Source organism: Struthio camelus, chromosome 5 (assembly GCF_040807025.1).
Source record: "Struthio camelus isolate bStrCam1 chromosome 5, bStrCam1.hap1, whole genome shotgun sequence".
Lineage (NCBI taxonomy): Eukaryota > Metazoa > Chordata > Aves > Struthioniformes > Struthionidae > Struthio > Struthio camelus.
In genome coordinates this window covers 24,135,446-24,152,256 of record NC_090946.1, presented here as the reverse complement: position 1 = coordinate 24,152,256, position 16,811 = coordinate 24,135,446, and the positions used below count along the sequence as shown (strand labels likewise).

The window sequence follows — 16,811 nt, the reverse complement described above, 5'->3', positions numbered from 1 at the left end:
GAGCCTAGGTGCAGAGCTTTGAGAACACAAGGAATGGGAACTTGCTTTTCCTTTCTCGCCAACAAACAGCTGTTTGCTTTTATTTTCTGACTGTCCTTTCTGCAGGTCAGCAAATCTCTTCTTAGTTATTTTCTCAACTGATAAGCACTATGCTTTCTCCTCTTTTCCCCACTTTAAAATAGAGTTGATTTGTTTTTGTTTTTTTCCTGAATTTACTTTATCTTGATGCTATAAATAATGATAAAAAGGGCAAATTATTTCCCCTGTAATTTTGGCTGTGAGTGCTAGACGGCAGCCAGTGAGAAGGTCCTTCTCATAGACCTTTATTGGGGCCACGTACAGTTCAGGCTAAGTAGCAGAGGTTGGCAGTTGACATCCGAGCAGGAGAGAATCGTGAGGCCTGGCTTCCCAAGCAAAGAGATACAGTTGCCATGTTGGGGGAGCATGGGGCAAGGATAACTTGAGAGCTCTGCAAGTGTTGCTTGATTTTGCGTCCCTCCCTGGGGTTGGATATTGACACTTGCAAACTGGGGACAGTAGGCAGACTCTTTCTTTAGTAATCAGTTGAAGCACCTATGTAGTTAATTTGTACTGCTAATGTGTAAACCTATCTAATAAGAGTTTCAATCAGAACTCAGCTGACCTCCATTTATTTATTTACTTTATTCAGGTGCTTGTTTGTGTTGGGAATTTGTTCGGATTTCACCATCTCAATCAGTGTAAGTACAGAAAGCCGTATGGGGGCTGTCCACAAAAGGGTTCATCTTGCAAAGTTCATCTGATATCCACAGCAGCAATTTGCATCAGTGCTGTGGCTGCATTATGAAGTATCCTCTTAAAGAACACAAATGAATATTTAGTTGTGCAAGCTCTAAGAACAGCTGTTGTCATGAGCATGCCTACTGGAACAGTTTTTGTGCCAACACAGTACCTCTGCATGATGTGTGGAGTTCAGATGACTTATTTTACCTCAGTCTTAATTACAACATCATTCTGATGGAATACCTATGCAGCATTCAAATTATTAAATCGCATACCCTTTGTTGGTTTCACCTTGAAGTTTGTAACTATCTCAGTGTAGCAGTTACCTGAGAAAGGAATGTAATTCCCAGAAGGTCATGTTGTTTGAGCTAGTACATGCATCTCTTCTGAGGGTCATCTATTCTGTTGCTGTCTTGGGCAGTAAAATGCACATCGGATTTCTTTGCTAAATTTGGAAGTAGCAGGGTGGCTTTTCTGTCTTTAGACATGGAGAATCGTGTTTTAATTTTTTTTATCCTAGTACAAGAAACATTTCCTCCAAAATACTGGAACAGTACATAAGTTGAACGGATTGGAAAAGCAGACTGAAATTACAGAATGGAGTATAAACAGGTCCAGTAGATACATCATGTCTTCACAATACACCTTTTAAAAATTAAATTTCAGTGAAAAAAATCAATTAGGAAATGTTTACTGGAAGAACTTTCTTCATAGTGGAAAAATGATGCTTTGTAACTACACTCAGATACTTCTCGGCGTATTTTTAATGTTGTCCCATAACAGTACTTTCAGTAGCAAGTAATAACGCAACCCAGAGAAAACAATGGGTGATTCAGCCATACAGACAAAAGACCTTCTGTAAAGTACATTTGCAGAATCTTATTACTTTGATAGGTACTGAGAGCAAGAACAGCTCTTTTGGCTCTTTTTTTTTCTTTTGGATTATACTGAAATGAATTATATCTGTTGGCTTTCAACTGTGTTTCTGTTCCTAGCAAGAGAGCCTTAAGGATGGCCATAAAAAATTGTGATGTTATTCTTTATTACAGACTTCTAGACCACATGTTGGCAGGAAGGAAGTGGATATTTGTGTTGTTGTTGTTGTTGTTTTCTTCTCAGGCAGCTAGACCTGCATATTCAACGTGTAATCTAGGGATAAAATTGGACTGTTTCTAGCAAAAGCAATTTGTTTGATGTAATGCACATCATCCTTGTATCCAATTTGGGACACTACAGTTGAGTGGACTTCTGGATCAATGAGAAAATAGCTGATTCACTGGATTCAAAGGCTGTGGCTGGTTAGCTCATACTCTGCCTGGAGGCTGGTTACAAGTGGAGTTCCTTGAGAGTCTATGCTGTTTATATCTATCGATGACCTGGATGATGAGTCTGAGTGTATTCTCATCAAATCTGGATTACTGCTTCCAGTTTTGGGACCCTACAACATTGATAAACTTGAGCAAGTCCTGGGAAGGTCCACTCAGAATGTCAGGAGGCTCCAGACTGTGGGCACTGGTGATGGTTAGTCTGGAGAAGAGACTGTTTAGGGGCACCTAGCAGTAATTTTTCAATAGTTAAGAAGATGTTACTATAAAGATAGGCCTAGCCTCTTTACAGAGATTCATGGCAAGAGAACAAGAAGCAATGGTCAGGAAGAGAAACGGGAGGTTCTGACTGAATATAAATTAAAACAACAACAACAGCAAACAAAAAAACCTACTCCCAAGGTAACTGATCACTGGAGTGGGTTGCCCATTAACTGTGCAATTTCTGTTCTTGGAAGTTCTCAGGATCCAAATGGAAAGAGTCCTAAGCAACCTAGGTCTGGTTGCTTCAGTGTCATCCCTGCTTCAAGCAGGAGGTTGGACCAGATGACCTTCCACCCTGAAGAATTATTTGATTCTGTAAATTGATGCTCCAATCTTTCTGTCATACAGTGACAGAGGAGCTAACTGTGATCAAATAAACAGTCTGCACCCTAATTCCATAAAGTGGCAGATTGTTTGAATAAGGTGATGCTACATTTTGCACTTCCTAGTACAGGCAATGTTGTAAAAACTCATTGAAATGGCATTCATAATTCTTTTGTTTCAAAAACAAGAAAGTGAGACAAAGTCATACTTTCTTTTTTTTTTTTTTTTTAATATGTTGATTTTTTGCAATGCAAACACAAATGTGTTTGTATCACTAAAATAAGCAACTGTCAATCTGATTTTGTGCAAGAAGCCTGCTGGGGAAAGGGGATCCTTATATATGGCTTTTCTGAGAAACGCCACTTCAACTGCCAGTTTGACATGATGTTGTAGTTGCATGAAAAACCTTTCTAAATTCTGGAAGAAAAACTATTTGAAATAGCAGCACAAACTTCCTTGTTGTTAATATTTTTTCTTTAAGTGAGAATAAAATACTTATTTTGATGCTTTTTGCCATTTATTTATGTAAGATGGAGAGCTGAGTGTAATCTCCCTGCTTGAAAGACTGCAATTGCATTTTAGGATCCCAAAGTAGTTTGTTTATTGTCGCTTTGTTTAACAAAGCATGCCCTCTGCGATTACCCTTTTTAATTTAGAAAGAAAGAATTTTGTTGTTTAATTTCTTCATTTGGAAGATTTTTTTGCTTGACTAGCAACAAGACTCCTGGGTCACTAAGCAATAGCATTCTGCCCTAATTGCCTTCAACATATTTGTGTTTCCAAGTTAGGCCTTTGGTAATAACTTTTTCCAAAAATTTTAAGCTGCCCTGGAAAACAGCAATAGTTTATAGAATGTTTATATGTAAAAGTTGCATTTGAAAGTATTACTTAACATAACGTAACCTCAAAATATTTTTTTTTATAAAAAGAATGAATTGGCAACAAAGGACAAAATTTATTTCTTTCCTCATCTTCCCTTCTTGCTGTCCCCAACCCCGCCTTGCAAATTTGTTCTCTCTTTACCTTATCTAAGAATACAGTCAAATGGCAGTTTGAGAATATCTCAGCTCAAGTTCCCGACTCAACCTACATCACAGACAAAAATAAATGTGTAACTAGAGTGTGATATATAATAAATGCAGTCCAGACAGTAGAAACACATCTAGGTTTCTCCAAATCTGTGAGGAATACAAGAAAAATAAACCCAAATAACTGTGCCCGAGTACATGATGCTCCGCCGCCAAAAGTATGTTTGGTTATAACATTTTCTGCAGGTATTATCATTAATAATATCATCATCAGTAATTTCTGTTGGGTGCTCTGTCAATGCACAGGTCCTGCGTCAGAGTTCTTTTGGGACCACCAAAAAAAGATTGATGCAGCCTCCTAAACAGATTACCATTTCTTATACAGCATAGGTCATTTAGGAGGAGTGAGAGAGCAACATCTTTTTACTCTTGTTTCTTTTTCAGCTTTTTTTGGATTTTCTGCTATTTTAAGGTCACTGTTTTTTTATTGTAAGACAATAGGATTTTCTCTGGATATTTCCTGGCTCTAGAGTGCTTTTGAACTACCCTCCTAAATTACACTTAATGTACCCTTCTCCCACTCTAATCTTCACATTTTTTGTATGCTGTTCCTTATGCTTAGAAATCCTTATTCAACATGCCAGATATCCACCCACTCCTTATTCATATTCTTCCTTTAAACTGCACTTCCTTCAAGGCTATCAAAAATAATCTACAAGTTGAGAAACACATTAACTCTGCCTTGAGACCTGCCTAATTTTTCCTTAATATCACATATGCCATTTTGTTCACCAAATACATATTTTAAAGTATACCAGAGTTCCGCCTGGCTGGTTGCATGGTGGCTATCTGACTGAGCTCTGCTCCTTGACTTCTTGGCCTTCTGGAAGAAAGCCTGCTGGGGGTGGAAGAGAGAAAAAATGAGGTCAGTAAGAAGTAGGATGAAGAAAATTAATGTTTGCCAGTTAGCAGAGCTCATGGGAACATAGATATCTACGAATGGTAGAGTGCTTTTTACACAAAACAAGGAAAAGAATTTTTGAAAATGATAATGGGAAAAGTAGTTAGGAGGGATTAGTTGCAATTTAAATGCAGGCGGCGTATCTAATAACTTCTGGACCGTGAGATCTGTTTAGGCAGTTAGGAGTGTTTCACAGCCTAATGTAATATTGGGTGTACTTGTGCAGTAAGTAAATCATGTGTGGCAAAGGTTTGTTATGTGACTTGCAAAGATAATTTCCTGTGAGGTAAAGGATCTACCATCTTTCAAATCTTAAATTTCTACCTCATTCAATATTGGATAAAAATTTGAGCATTAACCTTTAGTAAGCCCTAAGAAATACGTAGGTGGCTTTCACTGTTATGTTGGAAAGACTGATCATGTGGCTTCGCACTCACTTGCATTTCTTTCACTTTGTGAAGAAGCTCTCTTGCTGTTGAGCTATGAAACATGCAGGGGTACTTGAAGAGCAGTAATAAAATGGACTGTGTAGATAGGGAAAAAAGGAAAGGAGAGATGCATGTATTGTTTTCTCTTGTGCCACGAAGAGTCCTTGGCTGTATTCATTTTAAAGTTCTGTACTTTGGAGATAACATCTTAAAAGGGACCCTGGAAGCAGCTGCCAGTTGAATTAATGTAACACTAGTTTCTGCTGGACCCAGTGAGGGGAAACAGATGGACAAAGGCCTTAGGGTCTGAATCACTTAGGAAGTACTACTGTCCCCTTGGTTCTCCCGCCCCTGTGGTCCCCACTGTGGGGAATGGAGAATGTCAGCTTCTTGCGATGGCAAGATTAGGGAGAAGTCTCTGCTCTAAGAACCTTGCAGACATTTCCTGTCCCATGGCTCCCTTTGGCTCTCCTTTCCATACAAGGACTAGGTCCAATAACTTAGGCACATACTTAACCTGATAAAATCATATTACTGGAGTTTTGTCTTAAACTGATTAGTTCAAAGAAAAACCCAGAATGAACAGAACCTAGCAATGAAGCAGAACGTAATTTTTGTAAACTTATACACAACTCCTCCGTCGATTTACTTTCAAGGGGAGGTAATGCTACTTGTGACCTAATTTTCTTTAAGTTCTTCTTAGTGCTAAATAAAAACAAAAATGGAAAACAAGGACTCTTCTCCCAAAACCAAGTCATTTAGAAAAGTTTGATTCATGCAGTATTAACTCCCAATTGCCCAAAAGAAGTGGAATCCAGAAATTTTAAGGCTGTTTAAGGGACGCTGTCCTTAAAAGAAAATCTCATCTTTTTTTTTTGCCTGGGTATATTAGTTGAAGATGTACGTGAAGTTCTGGCCTTCAGTATTTCTAAAACTTTATATCCTTTGCTTGCTTGCTGATTGTCTTCAATATAAGATTCAACCTAGAATTCTTGTAAAAAGAAAAAAAGTTGTAAGTTGCTCCTCAGTTGGCTTTACTGCAAGATAGTTAAACCTAAACACTGATCAGTAACAGAATGGAAATTATGTAAATAATACTAAAACAAGATAAAGCTGACTGATACTCTTTCACTGCAAAAACATTGTTTGCAGATACAATTGCAATCTTTTAGTAAGTCCTAAACTCGCATTTAACTATGTTAAAATAGTTATTGACTGTGTGTAAAATCAGTGTTCAACTGATTTTTCTTTTAATGGATAAGAAAAAAATCTAAAGCTGAGATCAAAATGAATTCTACGGGAGTCACGTACAACTGCCAGAAAACATTATTTGTGAAACTCTGTGGGAATTAGTTATCAGATTTCTTTAAACTCTGAAATAAAGATACATAACCAAATGCCTTCCTGTTGGAGTTGGTCTTATTGGTAATGGACATAGTATCACCCCCCTCCCCTTTATTTATTTATTTATTTATTTGGTCTCAGCAGAGACTCATACCGTAATTAGACATCAGTAGGGGTATTCTCTTGATTGCTCCGAATTAGATCAGGCTGGACATATATCAGAACGTTTTCTGAAGCTTAAATTTGACTCACCCAGTGTTGTATTTATTTTATAAGTAAAGAAAGAACTCTAGTTTTTCCAGCGTTGTCCAATACTTCCTGCTTGTCATAACTTTTCTCTTGTCTCGTTTAACCATGTTAACGTTAAGTTTTATGTGTTCCTGAGCTATCGGGAAAATAGGAAGTAGAAAAGCAGGTTCTTTCCTGTAGTGCATCTTTGTAAAGTAAGTAACTCCCTTGTGGGTGTTACAAGGCCTGTGGGCTTTGTAAAGACTATGCCCAAACAGAAGTTTGTTAGAAGATGGGGACATTTGCTGTATTCTTCTTGCACTTTTGTTAGTTTCCTTCTTTGTGTTCTTCTGTACTTTTTAGATTTGTATTTTCCGATATTTTTTAGGGTGTAAGACAAGACCAAAAAAATTAAATGGATTAAGTTAAGCTAAAAAGTCAAATATTAGAAAGTTTTATGTTGAAAATATTATTGTGACAAAATTATTCAAATTTATCTCTTGGCTCTGAGGTTGCAACTTGGAAGAGTTCAGTTGTCTAGAAATATCATTTAAATTGCTCGGGGGATAATTGCAATACTTCTCAGGATGAAAGCTGAAAGCTGAGACACTTTGAATTCACATACTAGTTACACATGCTTTGCATGCCCCAGTAGTATTGTTCTGTATCTTGTAAATAGGAACACCACTTAATTTGTCTTCCAGGTTCTGCCTTGTACAGTTGTATGGATTTTAATGTAGAACTTGGATCGTTAGCGTTATCACAGAGCGTATTTTATATTAGGCCTGGAGCTATAACCATGTGTTTTAGTAAACTATGATTGAAGCAGTTTCTTAATATCTTGCAAACTTAGGCATTAAATTAATATGAGAAACCAACTTAGTATTGTAAAAATTAGATGCAGTAGAAAGCTGTTGTTATTTTATCCGTGTTGCAGACAATAGCGTCTCACAATTTCCTTGTAGTATCTTTTGTTATATAGGGCAAGAATGTAAATGAGTCAACTGTAACTGTGCATTTTTTTCCTTTTCCAGTGGATGTTTCTATTATACAAAATTTTTGAACCCCCAGTGTAGAGTCTAAAAGGTTTTCTGTTAAGACATTCTGAATCTGATTTTCAGTGTTTTAAAATTTTTTGAGATAGCCCAATGTATGCCAGCAAATGATGTTTATGCATTTTAAATATTATAACAGTGGTTTGTGTTTGAAAAGCTTATCATATGGTACAAAGCATAGGAAAACACCCTGTTTTGCTGACATTTTATTTGAATGAAATAACAACTTAGTGTTTCTTAAGTAACTCAGAGTTACAAAAGCTAACTGAAAATGCTCCGTGAATTTCATATGCTTTCACACCTATATAAAGGGAGTATAAAAAGCCTCCCTTTCTAACATTTTACACCCGCTTTGCAGGACAACAGAGAGTCACAAAAAGGACTTCAAAATTCTTCAGTTCAGCTGTGTTCATAATGAGTATGTAACTCCCATTGCTGACAGATGAGTTGCTTGACTTTGCTGGAGGCAGTATGAGGTCAAGAAATCTTACTAAAATGCCTTCTTAACTGTTTATTTCTGCTCTTTATATATGTATATGTGTATATATGTGTGTATGTATATATGTGTGTGTGTATGTATATATCTGTATATATGCACATACACACACATGTATTTGAGATATCTATGTATATTTTGCTATGATTTGACAGAGCATTTGAGGTCAGCTGTCAAACTAGCAGTGGAGATGGAGTAAGGCACCTTTATTCTAAGCTTTTGCTAACACAATGCTCAGCTGTGACTCAGAGATGGTAAGTTAACTGATTATACTTAGCTTTCTCTACTATGGTAAAATGAGTTGCAGAGGGAACAGTCTGAAAGCCAAGGGCCTCTGAATAGTTTTCCCTTTTATGGAATAGAGCTCCTAGATCACCATTTCCTGGAGATTGTATTCTAAGCCTACACAGTGGTAAAAGAAGGTTCTCTGCATTCACTGATCTATATCTGACTACAAATTTGAGCTCAGGAGATCTTTTCTTTTTTTCCTAACTATTTTAAGCAGTAAGATTACAATAACAGACCAAAACACTGAAAAGCACTATGTGTGCTCTCCTGCGTTTTTTTTTTTTTTCCAACTCATTTTGTTAGGTGCAAAAGGCTCTCGCAGACTAAGGTTCTAGATCTTCACCCACATCCATTCCTGCGGTAGTTGAGTTAGAAAACTCTGCAAGTATTTAATTTTAAGTGGTAATTTTGAAGCTCTTGCAATCTTGAAAGGACTGAAATTGTGTTGGGATCACAGTAATGTCATGACAGACTTCTGTAGGATGGAAGTAGGTCAGACAGAGTTTGATCAATGCCTAACACAAATGAAGAGAAAATCTTGTAATTGGTGTAGTAACTAGGCCACTAAGATATTCTCATGCACTTTGGCCGTTTCTAAAGTGCAGATATATTTTCTTATCTACCCTTTCAGTATCTTCAGGGACAGTAATTCCAGTTGTTTCAGTTGGTATCTTGCTGTATTATATCATTTTCTTCTTTGACTGAAACGTGGTTATGCTTGTGGAAAGGAGATAAAGCTGGCAAAGCTAATTGCAGCATGATTTCAAAGGCTGCTCAGCTGGCAGGAGAACCAGGCTATAACCGGGATAATTATGTTCTCTACACTTTGGTGCAGAGTTCAATAAGCTTGTAAGCTGTTTTTGTAGAGAGGTGTGGAACAGGGTTCAAAGCTGTACTACTTCTTCCTAATGCTCTACTGAGGGTGAAAGAAATCATATAGCTCATGAATTAAGCTATTTTCTTATGTATTTTGATAAAATACTGGTAATTAGTAGCCCTTGCTTGCTTTGATGTCCCAGCAGACTGCAGCAGTGTGGTCAAGAGTATGCAAACATTGCACTTTTTTCAGAACGTGAATAATCAACAGCAATCAATCAGCAGCAAGCTTTTGCTGCTCCGGTAGAGCCCTCAACACTGAGTTTTGGGGGAGAAATATTAGGAACAAAAGGAAGGTCAAAAGAAGGCATTTTCCTTCTAATCAGCACCACAAAGTTTAAGAACTATTTCCTGTTTGTAAGATAGCTCTGTGAGGAAGTTGGAGTAAGGTCCTAATTGTGTCAGAGACTGGCTGAACTCAGTCCACTCCAAATCTGGGTGTTGCTAAGGTGGCCTAAGGTCATCCCCCTACCCTCCATTCCCGCTTGGCTGTACTTTCTGTGCTACATCTCTAAGACAACACAGCTCAGGATTTGTCCTTTTCTATTCTTAGATAAGCCTATTTTGTGTGTGCGTGTCTGGGGGTTTTGTTTTGTTTTGTTCTTTTAAAATTTTTGTTTTGCTTTTTCAATCTGAAAAAGGAACTGAACCTTGATATGCTTAATGGCTCGCTCTTGTTTCAATGTGATTTGCATTACTTTAAGTTTAGTGTGTATTAGGGAGCCCACTAACACAGGGAATCGACTAGGACACATTAGCCTGTACCGCTCTATATAGGACTCCACAAATACGCTTTGGACATGGCTTGGAACATTCCTGATTTTTTCAGGCCCAGTGTTCTGTTGAGTTGAGCCTATCAGAATCATTATAACTTCATAAAGCAATCACTAACGGGTTACATAAACATCCAAATTTGTATCTTCTCTTTTGCTTTGTTTTTGTTTGAATTTATTATGTTCTTGCAAAGTCAGAAATTGCTTCAGATGCCAGGATTCGGTTAGAGATGAAAAGCAAATCCATGTCACTTTCTGAGTTACCTTGGCTGTGTCTCATCTTCATGTGATTTTAATAGTTGGTGACTGTTGCTTCATACAAAAATACTTAACTGTTGAAACACGTAGAGGTTTAATGTTACTGTTATCTGCCTAATCTCTGTGGGTTGATTAAAATACATATACTCATAAATGTCTGTTCTGCATCATATTAGGAATTTAAAAAACATTTTGCCCTAATAAACATTTCAAAATCTTGTTTTTATTTATGGAATACTTCCTCTACTTTTACTTGCAGTCAGAAATGGGTACAATCATGATACAAATATGAGCTTCCACTTACTTCAGCAGAGCTAAAATTTCACCTTAATGTGTTCAATATGCGTACAAAAACTTGAAACATGGGATCTACCTACAATGATTAGCACATCCTGCTTCTGAAAAAAGTTATGTTCACTGTGGAAAAAGTGAAATCCTTATCTTGGTCTTCATAATCAGATAATTTCTTTTGTACCTTTTCTATTGTCCTTACTAAAGAACTTCAGTGGAATTATTATTGTTTTTAAACACACTAACACTTGTGTATAGATGTCATTGTGACACTCTGTTAATTCTGCATTAAATTTCATATGAGGAGACCTTATTTCTGACTCTTCTAGCAAAAGAGAAATGTATAAACTGTAACGTGAAATAAATCTAATGAAAGTGTTGGTCTTAGCTGCTTCCGTAGGCCAAAATTTTGCAGATCCTGTAGGTTTTATAAGTTCTGTGAAAGCTTTGGCGAGGAACCTGTCACTACTGAGGCTGCTTCAGTATCCATGTGACTTTTAAAATCAATCCCAGCGTTATGACAATTTTAGTCATCAGCCTGGATAAACAAGCATGTTCCTGAATAAATTTCCCTACCCTTTCCTGAAATGGAAGGCAGAACTTTAGAAGATCATTCTTACAACTCTGTCGAAGGCCTTGAACTTTAAATTACTTCCTGATCCCCACCTTTTTTGCCCCATCTGTCTTGATTTCCAGAAAAAGAAAACAATAGAGAGGAGATTAGTAATTCCGATCTGGGAGAAGATAATGTGTTCTGGATATTGAACATGTACTTCTTGGATGTATTTGTCTCTTTGGGCCACTACTGAAGTTGTTACTATGTTAGTGTGTGACTTATCTCCATACTATTTGCTAGTTGCCAATGAACTGTAAAGTGAATGCAGTTGTATCTTTCAAGTACAATCAGGAACTGCGTAGCAAATTTTGTCTCTGCTAACAACATTATTAGTTACCTGTAGGCACAACCAAGTAAACTGATTTATTTATAAGCACTGTTCTTTAATGTCCAGTAGGTGTCACAGTAAGTCTTTTAATATGTGTGCTGTAACTATAAGGAAGAATACTTACTATCTTTTATCTTCAAATGGCTTTATAGGCTTTAATGCTTATGATGTTTTTGAGAAGCTAATAGCTAAAGTTGATGCTAATAGCAAGAATCAGCTCGGCTAATTGGCAGTGAATTTATTACTATTCAGCCATTACTGCTATTTTGTTTTGAAAGTGTCATGCAGAGTGTTGTCTTATGTGGATATGCACCAGGAACCTATTTGTAAAGTCTTTACACAATTCCCCTAGGCCGCTTCCTTGCTCAAAGGAAGAGTGCTGCCATCTGAGTTCCCAGATTTGCTCCTAGAATTTTTTTCTCCTTTGAGATCTGAGATCATACCCTGTAGCATTAGGTTGCCAAAAAGCATATTATGGATATCCAGGATGTTCTTTCCTTTTAGCAGATTTTTAGAGCAGGTAGTTCAAGCACAGCTGAAACAGTCATAGTAACTAAAAAGACCCTGTAAAATGGAGGGAAGGGGTGGGAATAACAAGCAAGGAAGACTGTCTTTTTAAATGCACTTACTAAGTTATACTTGATCTTCAAAGCTTTAGTTAATAAAACTCAAGACACTTTTTTAATTTTAAAACTTAATACTGTTTGTTGTTATAAAGTGATCTCAACGTTAGAGCACAGATTATCAAATTGATTTAATTTTCTGTTTTTGGCATCTAACACAGTGCGTGGATCACAAGGCCTCTCAGCACTTATCCCTTCAGGCTAACTTGAAACAGACAGCAGTGCATGGTCACGTCAGTCCACGCTGCAGTACAACGTGTTTCACGCTGTCCACCATGCCAACGCTACCTGAAGACAAGGCACAACCAAAAGAGGCACAACACACTGGTTCTACTCCAGCCAAAGTAAGCAATCTTGAGAATATGTATTTTATTGGTACTTATGCTACAAACCCGAGGCTGAAACCTGTTTGTTTGTGTGTATTTAGCAGTTTGTAAATAGTACTGGTCATTGTTATGTATTGTTCTGTTTTGATTCTGGAGCTATGAATGATCTTTTGTTGATATTCTTAGAATTCTTTAAATATTTTATAGAGTAGGGAATGAAAACTGAATTTTCTGAAGCAACTGTTTATCAGTGCGATCTGGAGGCTTATGTATCTGTCTGTTCTGAACCATTTATTTTAAAGATGTCCAAAAATGTCCTTTGTGATGTTATTTCAGAAAACTTTAACCTATGGGAAAAGAGCTTAGCCTTGTACTTTTCTGTAGTCTTAAAATATCTAGTGTTGGCTTCACAGATACAGAAGGTGCTATCGAATTCCTGTGTGTGTGAAAGATGGAAATCGTCTTGTTTTTCAGTCTTCCTCTTCCACTTTATTTGCCACAGTAGTAATTGAACATATAATAGAACTATAGAGAGTATGGATGGGTGCTCTCTAGACCCATTTGCTGCCTTGCTGCATTAGTTTAACATGTTGCATATACATGTTTATAAGTATTTGCAGATAGATTATGAAATTGAATAAGTGATGGCACTTCTGTCTTTTGAATGATTTATATCACTGATGAAAAATTAATTTTATTTTTTAATAATGTTTTAAAATATATTGTTTGCTTAGCTGAACCAAAGACCTTACTGTGATTATAAAATTGCAGGTCATCTAGATCTTCCTGTTTTATGCAACCTGACATAAAGGAGGAGAGGATTTATAATCTGGCATATCCTCAGTTAAAAATGTATCACTGTCACTGGACTTGAGGACACTGTATTCTACACTCTGAGTGAAAACATCCGCTACTTTAACATTGTAGGAAAATATTGTCAGCAGTGAACCCAACATTGATTTGTCATGCATTCCATCTAAATTGCACATTGTGCTGAGTGTTAGTTTCCTAGCTTAAGATAAACACCCCAGATTGATGCAAGTTTACTGGACTATTAGTTGCGAACATATATTAGGTCAAGAAAATTATTTTTACACATACATGTGAAAAGTGTGTTTGAGAGTACCTAAGATTTGCTGGGTAAAGCATACCAGAAGAGAAAAATTGTGCAAAGCTAGCAGGCATCAATGAACCTAAGTCTGGGCATGCTTGTTAAGTGGGAGACGTGCAACATTCCAACCACCTATTATTAAAAAAATACATATAGTTTTGAGACATTATACAAGCCTTTTAGAGACAGGTCTGAAATAAGCTACAACAATGGGATAGTTCAGGAACGAGTTAACTGTGCAAAAACTTGTTTATTTATTTTTTAGATAAATATTATTTTTAGGCACCAAATAACAGTGGATAGATTTTAACCACTACACACTAGGCAAGAGCCTACCTAAGTACTTAAGATAAGGGTTGCTTGCAACTAGCCAGTGTTCTGCAAATTTGACCTTGGACATACCTGTTACCGCTCTTGCATCTTGCTGTAGGCTGCATTCTACAGCATTACTAGGTAATAGCTGAAATAGATAAATGAAGTAGTTCTGTACTGCTCTAATAATGAGAACTTTATGATAAAGTCGATTTTAATTAGGGCTCAAAATAAAGAGCAAAAGGCTTTAATTAAGAGCTCTCCTCACTTAACATTGGGGAATGAGGAGTTGCAAGCCAGGAGAAGGCATCAGAAGGAGCTAACAGCTGTTGGACTTGTTTCCAGGACATGTTCTTTTCTGCCGCTAAACAACACTTTCCAAGTTTGGAATCTCATCTGCAGTGCTGTTCGTCCAACAAGTTCCTCATCCTGTTTCAGGAGATGGTCCCCCACCTTTCCCTTGCGTGCACACAAATGCGCACACATCCACAAAACACTTTGAGGAGAAGGAGAATGACCCTTACATAATGTATAGTTTCTTCCTCACTTCAGGTATTTCTTACATGATGGAAGAGCAGGATTGTGCTGCTTTCATTTTGAGAAAGAAAATCTGGGTTCCCATTTCAGTTTTTTTTGCAGCAGTTTGTGTTGAGCATTCTGGCTAACTCTAAACAGCATAGAAGTTGTAGTAAAGTAGTAGATGTAAAATTCCTATTGACACTGGTGGGAGAGCAGTTAGCCTAATTCAAAGCACTTTAACTCCTTGTTTGAAATGTCATCTGAATTAAGAATGTGTAGTTGAACTCGGTTTGTGTGCTGTCCTGTTACACTTTCAGTAAGTATTGAACACTTCAGAAATGTTTCATATAAAATGACTTCTCCCAGCATAAGTTAGATGTTAGCTTTTAATCACGTCCATATTTTAATTTATGAGGTTTAATTTTACTGCAGTAGAATTAATATGCTTTTGCTGATATCCTTCATAATTTAGTTTGGGTTTTTAGTATTAAGAAACAATTTCTACAGTTGTAATGAGTACCTGCACCCAATGAAATCAGATCCTAAGCTTATGTTAGCAGACTTACAGTGTCCCATTACCTGCCTTACATTTTTAGAGTTGGTTTTGAGCTACCATCATCCCCTCTTTTTGAATCAAAATCCCTTTTCTGTTTCAGTCTTCCTTCTCTCTCTGTGTCCTGACTGCTATTTTACTGCCTCTTTTGCTCTTTTGACTGCTAAGGAAAAGCCTGTCTCAGACACTCGTAATTCTTATTTTACACTGCTCATTCCATCATTTAAGTTTCTGCATTTCTTTAGCTATTTCTGATTCCCATTTGTATTATACTTCTATCAAATCACTGCATGTTACCTGTTCTGTTTTTAAGGAAGTGTTCCACATATATTTTGTTTGTTCTTCTGTCAATTGCAACTAAATACAGTTACAACTGTATTTCTTTATCTTTCTTGCTGAACTGTCAGCTCAGCACTTCTCTTGAACATTTAAAATTAAGCTTATCTACACTTCATCTCTCTCAAGACTCCTCCGAGACATACAGTTTTTCTGAGGCCTTTCATGTAAGTGTCTGTTTTGGGTCAAATTTGTTCTGAAATTCAGTCAAAACTTATCATTAATTTCCAATGAGGCCAGGTGGCAGAGGATATTTTGTTCAATGCTTTAAAGAATTCAGGTGGCATACAGGAAAGCTTTATCATCTGACTCTCCTGGCACGGTAGCCTTATTAGCAGAGAGGTGCATTTTTTTTCCATTACTGTTCAAATTTATCCAGATTTGGCTGGGTGATAAGACTTTTAAAAGCACATTTTCTATATGCTTAGTGAGGACTAGCTAGAGCTTAATGGATATAATCTGCGAATCCCATCTTCCGGGAGCATCGTGCAGACGAAATTGCACATGTTGTCCTCATATAAAAATTGAGTATACCCTATCCTTTCATAAGCCTATACACAAGATTAGATTGCACATGATCGTCTTTGCAGAGCGTCTGCCTAAACTCCCAACCTGAGCCATAGAGGTGGAGTCAATTTTTTCTCTCGGTTTTTGAAGGAAGATGGCTTGGAACAAAAAAACAAGGACCAGACTGGGAGGGGGCAGACAGTGGTACTAGAAGATGAGACAGCTGCTGGGGATAGCTAAATGAGCAGATTGGTCCAGGAGCTAATATGGAGAGGGCAGAATATGGATAGGCAATGGGAGGGTGATGGAAGTTAGGAACGGGGAGACAGAAAGGGCAAACAGGAGGATATGAAAACACATTGAACAAGGAATCCAGAAATGATGGTGAGAATGGGAATCAACTGATCAAAGCATCTTGACAAGGAGACATAATTGGTAGAAAAGTTGCAATGCAAAACAAGGTATAAATTGATGAGAAGAAAGGGGTTGGACCATAAGGTCGTTTTTGGGTTAGAGACAGGATCAGGTTGGAGGGAAGGAGGCCATTGGCATCAAGGTTGTGAGTTGGGTGAGGAAGGGTTGTTGGGAGGTGAGGGAAAACAGCAGAAAAGTCTGGGCATGGAGCATAGTCTCATTACTGGCTTCAGAGGAAAGCCAAAGATCTGAGAGTTGTCATTATCGGACAAGTGTCTGTGAAAGCTGCTAACAATTTCTTACCTGTTATAATGACCCATTCAGAGGATGAAAGTGCTTTCAGTAAACTGGTAGACATCTGTAAATCTTAAGGAAATCTATGTGAGTGTTAATCTAATCTAACAGAATGGTAATCTTTTAACGATTTCTGAAGAATCATTTTGTTTGTTCTGTTTAGAAATTCTC

At 37.2% G+C, this 16,811-nt stretch overlaps 1 protein-coding gene across 18 annotated transcripts in view; it reads left to right on the top strand.

Annotated features, from left to right (window-relative positions):
- Positions 1–16,811, top strand: part of IRAG1 (inositol 1,4,5-triphosphate receptor associated 1) — a 122,870-nt gene that overhangs the window by 63,245 nt on the left and 42,814 nt on the right. For 11 of the 18 annotated variants that reach the window (XM_009680217.2, XM_009680218.2, XM_068945093.1 and 8 more), the window contains one exon: positions 12,430–12,612. In XM_009680217.2, coding sequence (XP_009678512.2) covers positions 12,544–12,612 — 69 coding nt within the window. In that variant the 5' untranslated portion in view covers positions 12,430–12,543. Of the gene's footprint in view, positions 1–670; positions 720–4,609; positions 4,629–8,430; positions 8,470–12,429; positions 12,613–16,811 lie in introns of those variants that run through there. The other 7 variants (XM_009680215.2, XM_009680216.2, XM_068945086.1 and 4 more) reach the window with 3 other exon arrangements.